The sequence below is a fragment of the Panicum virgatum genome, chromosome 8N (genome assembly GCF_016808335.1).
Source record: "Panicum virgatum strain AP13 chromosome 8N, P.virgatum_v5, whole genome shotgun sequence".
NCBI lineage: Eukaryota > Viridiplantae > Streptophyta > Magnoliopsida > Poales > Poaceae > Panicum > Panicum virgatum.
Genome location: NC_053152.1, coordinates 13,712,763 through 13,720,494, shown reverse-complemented (window position 1 = coordinate 13,720,494; position 7,732 = coordinate 13,712,763). Strand labels below are relative to the sequence as shown.

General features: G+C 52.5%; 1 protein-coding gene across 3 annotated transcripts; it reads right to left on the bottom strand.

Moving 5' to 3' along the window:
- Nucleotides 1-253: 253 nt before the first annotated feature.
- Nucleotides 254-6,571, bottom strand: LOC120685377 (receptor protein-tyrosine kinase CEPR2-like). Of its 3 annotated transcripts, none has more exons than XM_039967245.1 (3): nt 6,109-6,571; nt 1,031-3,630; nt 254-940 (listed from the first exon to the last, which is right to left on the bottom strand). In XM_039967245.1, exons 2-3 carry the CDS (start codon nt 3,555-3,557, stop codon nt 564-566), a joined length of 2,904 nt encoding a protein of 967 aa, XP_039823179.1. In that variant the 5' UTR covers nt 3,558-3,630; nt 6,109-6,571; the 3' UTR covers nt 254-563. The 3 variants fall into 3 exon arrangements, with proteins under 3 accessions (XP_039823179.1, XP_039823176.1, XP_039823178.1); XM_039967242.1 differs by having other exon boundaries at nt 1,031-3,647; nt 6,109-6,561; XM_039967244.1 differs by lacking the exon at nt 6,109-6,571 and adding an exon at nt 3,754-4,462 and having other exon boundaries at nt 1,031-3,647.
- Between the last annotated feature and the right edge of the window lie 1,161 nt (nt 6,572-7,732).

The following is a 7,732-nucleotide window of genomic DNA, read 5'->3' as shown; positions in this document are numbered from 1 at the left end:
AGCTGCTGTTGCAGCCGGTACCGATGGTACCTTTGGTCTGGACCGATGGCCCGTTTTCTAGTAGTGTTATATCGGAAGGCTATTCTTTTTTTTTTTGAGATCCATCAGAAGACTATTCAAGAAGACATAATCCTAATAACTAAAATTATTGATGCACTTCAGAGGGACTCCAATCTGGGCATATTTAGTTAGGAAAAACACGGAAAATTCAAACTTTGCAGCATTGACGATAATTAATCCAAATAGATGCTTGTTTACCGTACAAAGTTCATTCGATATATATTTCAAATACTGTTAAAGTAGTACGATTTTACAGCAATTGTACGTACTACTACATTGTTGGAGAAATTAGAGGCCAAAAATATAATTTAGATTTTTTTCGTCCAAAATATGGCTAATGCAAGGAGTAGGCACTTTCAATTATAATTGTACAAAATACCTGCAGGTACATGACCCTATAGTTGGTTCTGTCACGAAGGACATCAGTAAAATCACAGTTCGGAGCTCAATGCAGGAGCAGAAGCATCCGTGGGTGGGCAATCGGCAGAGCCTGCTCCAAAAATTCAGCGGCAGCTCTTGGTGCTGCAGATCCTCGCCGGCGGCTGCCCGCGCGGGCTGCAGGGCCCCGCGCCGGCGTCGGTAAGCATCTTCACCACGTCCCTCATGGTCGGCCGCCCAGCGGGGAGCTTGGCGGTGCAGAGCACGGCGATCCTGAGCACCTTGAGCATGTCCTCCCGCTCCCTGGCCGTCGCCGCGACGCGCGGGTCCAGGACGTCGTCGAGGCTCTCCGCGGCGAGCTTGCCGGACAGCCAGGAGACGATGTCCCTGCCCTCGCCGAAGCGCGGGTCGATCGGGCTCCGCCCGGTGACCAGCTCCAGCAGCACCACGCCGAAGCTGTACACGTCCGTCTTCTCCGTCACCTTGAGCGAGTAGGCCAGCTCTGCGAACGTACTCCAGCTGATCAGATCAGTAGGGGACGAGATCGAGATCGAATCCATGGCGTCAGAGCGCGAGATCGAGCAAGGCTCACCGGGGGCGAGGTAGCCGTGGGTTCCGGCGAAGCAGCTGAACTCGGAGTCGGAGGAGTCCTCGGCGATCTTGGCGATGCCGAAGTCGGCGATCTTGGCCTCGTAGTCCTCGTCGAGGAGGATGTTGGTGGACTTGATGTCGCGGTGGATGATAGCCGGCGTGCAGTCGTGGTGGAGGTACATGAGCCCCTTGGCGGCGCCGTGGGCGATCCTGCACCGCCGCGGCCAGTCCAGCTCCGGGCGGCCGCTGCCCTTGGCCTCCCGCCGGAGCGCCTGGTGGAGGTTGCCCCGCGGCATGTACTCGTAGACGATGAAGTGGAGCTCGCCGAGCGACAGGCACGCGTGCAGCTTGAGGATGTTCCGGTGCCGGACCTTGCCGAGGATGGCCATCTCTGCCGCCATCACCCGCGCCGCGTTGCCCTTCCACAGCCGCTTCACGGCCACCACGCCGCCGCGGCCCTTGAGCTGCAGCCGGTACACGCGCCCCGTGCCGCCCGACCCGATCAGGCTCTCCTCCCCGACGCCGCAGATCTCGTCGGCGTCCAGCTCCAGCGGGTGGAACGACTCCAGCTTCCACTGCCCGCAGCCGCCGCGCTCCAGGTCGCGCCTACTGAGCTCCTCCAGCTTGAAGCTCCTGTAGCTCACCAACAGGATGCCGGCCACGAGCAGCAGCGTCGCGGCGATGAGGACTGGCACGAGCACGGCCGACCTCCTGGCGAGGCCGCCCTTGTGGCCGCCGTCCACGTTGCAGACGCCGCCGAGCTCGGACCTGCCGTCCACGCAGAGCCCGGGGTTCCCCGCGAACGGCCGGTCGCCGGTGATCACCAGCAGCCCCGGCGGCACGTTCCCGGTCAGCCGGTTCGAGGAGAAGTCGACGGAGCTGAGCTTAAGCGCCTGGAGGCTCGTCGGGATCGCCCCGGCGAGCTGGTTGTGCGACAGGTTCAGCGAGTTGAGCGACGACAGCAGCGACAGCGAGGCCGGGACCGACCCCGTCAGCGCGTTCCGGGAGACGTCGATCTCGACGAGCCTGACGCAGCCGCCGATGTCCGCCGGCAACGCGCCGGTCAGCGCGTTGTCCTCCAGGTGCAGCGCCGTCAGCTGCGACAGGCTCCCGATCTCCGCCGGGATCGAGCCGGAGAACGAGTTGTTGGACAGGTAGAGCTTCTGCACCTGCCCGAGCCGGCCGATCTCCGGCGGTATCGCGCCGCCGAGGTTGTTGTTCTGCAGCCACAGCTGGTTCAGGTTCTGCGCCTGGCCGATCAGCGGCGACATGGTTCCGGTGAACCCGTTGTCGGAGACGTCGATGATCGTCGCCGCGGGGAGCCCCCACAGACCCTCCGGGAGGCTGCCGGTGAACTGGTTCTTGTTGATCCGGAAGCGCTGCAGGCTCTTGCACGCCGAGTACTCCTCTGGGAACTCGCCGGAGAAGCCGTTCTGAAGAGCGAGGAGGTACTGGAGGTTCTTGCCATGGCACAAGAACCTCGGGAACGGACCCGTGAAGCCGTTCTCGGAGATGTCGACGCTGTTGAGCGGCGAGAACCGGCCGAAGTTGGCCGGGAACTCGCCGGTGAACCCGTTCTCGTAGATGGAGAAGCTCGTCAGCGACCGCAGGTCGCCCCATTCCTCCGGGATCGGGCCGGACAGGTTGTTGTGGTAGAGCTGGATCACTGTAAAGCCCCTGAGCGCGGCGAACGCCGCCGGGATCCCACCGTTGAGCTGGTTCCAGGACACGTCGATCTCCCGGAGCTTGGTCAGCTTCCCGAGCTCCGGGGGGAGCTCGCCGGTGAGGTTGTTCTTGTACAGCTCGATCTTCCACAGGTTCCGGAGGTTGCCGATGGCCGCCGGGATCGCGCCGGCGAGGTTGTTCGTCGACATGTCCAGCGTCTCCAGCGCGGTGAGCCTGAAGATGGAGTCCGGCATCATCCCCGTCAAGCTGCTGCCCGCCAGGTACAGGTAAGTCAGGTTCTTGAGGTTGCCGATGCTCGGCGGCGTCTCCCCTTGGTCGTAGCTGTTCATGCCGACGCTGAGCGTGGTGAGGGCGGATAGGTTGCCGACCCACGCCGGGAACCGCCCGGTGAAGCCATTGCTCGCTATGTCGAGAACCTCGAGCGCCGCTAGCGACGACAAGTCCGGCAGCTCCCCGGAGAGGACGTTGCACGACAGGTTCAGGAACCGGAGCTGAGTGCACCCGCCCAGCTCAGGCGGCACGGGCCCCGACAGCGAGTTGGAGTCGAGCTCCAGCCGCGTCAGGTCGCGCAGGGCGCCGACTGACGGCGAGATCCCGCCGGAGAGGTTCATGGTCGAGAGCGAGATCTCGGTGACCGTGGCGGAGCCGTCGCCGCACCGGACGCCGAAGAAGTGGCACGGCAAGGTGGCGTTCGTCCATGACGCGAGGTGGTTTAGAGGATCGTTCAGGCCGGCCTTGAATTGGAGGAGGGCTTGTGTCTGGGGGTCGATTTGGCAGCTCGAGCTCAGGAAGAGGGAGAGGAGTGTGATCAGAGGGAGGCAGACAAGGATGTGCCTTCTCATTGCTAATAGATGGTGCTGGCAGATGATCTCTGAAGATGTTGATTACATGGGTTCTTGGTGCTGCACTGAATATCTGTGCTTCGGAGGACCCTGAAAAAGAAGAGAGATAAAAACTAGTTAGCAGTCCATCAAGTTCTTAGCATATTCAAACTTGATGCACATCAAAAGTTTTTGGATTGATCTGCACTTGTCTTTCCTTCTGTTTTTCAAGCCCCTCACTTGTCTGCTCTGTTTGAACTCTGAACTCCCTTCTTCAGTAGTTCAGTATTGGACTTCAGGTCCACACGATGGAATGGAACACACAAAATTTAGAACATTTATTCAATTCTTTCTTGATTAAAAATTTATACTCCTACAAGATCGTAGGAAAAGGCTAATGTCGTTTTCAAACGCTGTGTTTAATACTTTAATTGGTATGTGATTTGGAGACAACCCAAAGTTGCTTTCCTCTGTTAACATTTTCAGAGACGATGACCTGCCAGCTACCACTGCACCTTCCACTCCCTCTACTCTGTTCTGTTGCCCTATCTTCACCAGCACCAGAAAAATGCACTATATTGCCCCATGGCACTGCCAGACCACCCATATTCACCTCCACCGAGTTAATCACGAAACCGGGGCCGGAAAGCCGGAGCACTCACCAGATGTATAATGGGATCAGATGATGAAATGCATCACCAGGATAAAAAGAAGGTGGTCAAGGGCTCAAAGCCATTTTCAGTGGGAATATACTATTCCACTTACTATTTTAGAGAGCCATCAGTGTCTAACATGGCAAATGGCCCAAGATCATAGTGCTTTGGCTGGATAACAAGCTCAACCTAGAAATGACACATCGCGAGGGGGCCTGTAAAGAGAAAACTTGTTGGTGGCGAATTCGGTCCAATTTTGGTATCAGTTCCCGGGAGAACATATCTAGTGCAAACCACAGTCTTTGTGAAAACCCGTGCAAACTATGGCAAAAGAGTCATCTAAATTCACCCAAAAAATCACACATGTAGATGATATGATGATTCACAGGCTTGTAAAATATCTTGTCCAAATTCAACTTTGTTTGTGAGATATAAAAATAACAAATTTCTAACAAATCATCTAGACGACTTTCTGGTTTGAAATTTGTTATTTTTATATCTCACAAACGAAGTCGAGTTTGGATAAGATATTTTACAAGATTATATATCATCATATCATCTACATGTGTGATTTTTTTGGTGAATTTAGATGCCTTTTTTGTCGTGGTTTACACGGGTTTTCACGAAGTTGTGGTTTTCACCAGATATGTTCCCCAGTTCCCGGAGGCACAGCGAAGAAAAGAAGAATTTGACCTAACTTGTTTCGCCCTGTGGCCAAATTGTAAAAGGAGAATTATCTGTGCTTTTGGCCTCGCTATAAAAAAATGTTTTTTCTGTTCTAACTCCACTGACTAATTCTTCGGAGTATCATGTACTGCATGAAACATGACAACTAATCTACCACTTTGTCTTAAACTTTAGACATATGTTGCATGTTGGAATATTTTTTTGTGGAATATGATATTTGATATCTATTCGTTGATTCTTACTTATCAAGTCAAGTAAATACAATATTTGTAGATGCGCTGACAAGGCTAAATAAAGAAATAAATAATCCTCATTTCATTACGGATATACAAATATAGTATTCACTTATCATGAACCTTTTTTTTATACATACTAATTAAACTATGTTCAGTGATTGTAGATTTGGCAAACGTTCCCCCATCATCTTTGCTGTTTCTTTGATCTTTTTTATTAAAAAAATTAATGCACAACTTTTGAACTGATACTATTTGTGATCAGTACGTTTGGAAAGGATATTATTCATAATCCCAGAACAGATGCATATATATATCGCTCGACTGGGAGTAATTAATGGACTTTTAGAACCCTACATGCCGCAAAATCAGCTAGAGTCGTCAAATCAGTTTGTATCATGCAACCAGACAGCAACATACAGGGTTCATTTCAGGTGGTGACACTGACTCGACTCAAAAAAAAAAAAAACTAGATATTGCATTCTGATGCAGAAATTCTAGTTCCTACTAATCCCCAATATAGATTTGTCCAATCTGGTCATTTCACTCAAGTCCAAACTCGCTAAGAAAAAGAAAAGAAGGAAATCGTGTTTACCGGGTAACTGAAAAACAAAAAATTAAAAGATACCCTACATGCTGACAGAGGACGAAATATAGGAGTGCTTGTGTACTAGCGGCCTAGATCCTCTGGAATGTAGGTGCAGATCGAACACCCCAACTACTCACTGATGTTTCCTCTTCTACAAGCTACTCTTTTGTACCAGAAAACTGATTGGAGACTGGAGTTGTGGAAGCTTCCGCTAGACAGATAGAGGTCCCATGAATAAAAAAGCATCAAGTAAAAACGAAACGGAGTTGAGGCATCTCAGCAGGTAGCAAGACGCAATCTACGGAGTCGATCAAACACTCGCAAGCCAGCGATCGCAATTTCAGAGCAGAGAGAGCAGCAACAAGCATGATCATTAGCTCAGTTGCATAGAGACTTAGAGATCGAGATACCTGTTGGCTGCAGGCCCCCGGCCCTGTTCGTTCTTGTCGACGAGCTGAGCCTGAGCGAGCTTGCTGCTGCTCCTCTGGCTGCGCCTCTGCTCTTCCCCTCAGCTCGCCAAGCGACGAACGACGACGGAGCAGGACGGAAGCTGTGGACGCGAGTGAAGCTAGGCTGCTGGCCCCTGTTGAGCTCGACCGCGAGCTTGGAGTTGGAGGAGTAAAGTGGCTCTAGCTCGTCGATGTCGTCGTCGTCTCGGCTTTTGATCCCTCTCGTGGGCGAGGGGGAGGCCGGGCCGGGTGGTTTCTGAGTCGGCGATGATATAGCTAGCTAGCTAGTGAGTCACGAGCGAGGCGGCCGGCCGGCTTGTGATACGGTCATGGAGGGAGATAGACAAGAGGCTGTATCAAATGGGATTGGTGGGCGGTGACGGGACAAAAGACCCACCCCGGAGGCTGGCTGTTGCTTGCGGGACTGCCCGTTGCAGGCGTGGCACCCGGGCCGGGGGTCCCTCTCGGAGGGAGGGTCGACGCACGCAGGAGGGAGGAACCCGGCCGGATCCTCTGCGTCAGAATGCAGTAGGCTGATGAGGCTCTTTCTTTTTTCTTTGCCGAGTAGGCGGAGTACGTATTAGTTGGTACTACTGTGGGTGCTGACTGCTGAGTGGTGGTCTGGTGGACACTTTTTGCTGGTCACGTGATGACGGGAATTATGCACAGTAGTAGTAGTGTCATATATAGGTCGATCGCCTGCCGCCTTTAATCAGTGGTACGTAATAAGCGTGTAACGCAACAATAACTCCTTGAGAAACACCGTGTCACGTGAAAAGATCGCGTCGTGCATGCTCATCAACTGGATGGGTTCAGGGGGGGGGCGGATTAGTTGCAAATGCAAAAAATTTTGGATGTCTCGTCGTGTGTTTGATCAGATGTCGGGAGGGTTTTTCGGACACTAATTAAAAAACTAATTTCAGAACTTACTTGGAAACCACGAGACGAATTTTTTGAGGCCTCTGATCGCATCATTAGCACATGTGAGTTACTGTAGCATTTATGGCTAATCATGCACTAATTAGATTTAAAAGATTGTCTCGTCGTGTACATCCAAACTGTGTAATTAGTTTTGTTATTTAATTACATTTAGTGCTTCATACATGTGTTTAAAGGGGAGGTGAAAATTTTTGGTAACTAAACGGCCCCTTACTGCTTTTCCAGTGCATCAAAATCACTAGCAATAGTAATTTATTATGTAAGTTACCGTGTCCACAAATATATCTTTTAGTTATTTTACCCCTAGAACAATCTAGAATTTTAACGAGAGCCACGTAGCTAGGAGCCGGCCGGGGAGAAGGATAGGAGATGGAGTGACCTGGAGGCACGGGCATCGATCCGCGCGATGTGGCAGCACGAGCACGAGTGGTGGGCTGGGCTGGGCGGTCGGCGTCAGGGCCGGTGAAAAAGGGAGCCCGGAAATGAGGTCAGCGGTGAGGCAAGCAAGCGCCAACCACGGCGATCCATCGTCTATCGGGTTCACATGATCCATCCGCCGTCCACCGCTTCGTCCTGCTGCTACGTACTATACGGGCTAGCTCTAGCTCCTCGCAGATATTATTGCTGTCTTTTTATTTGGATCTCG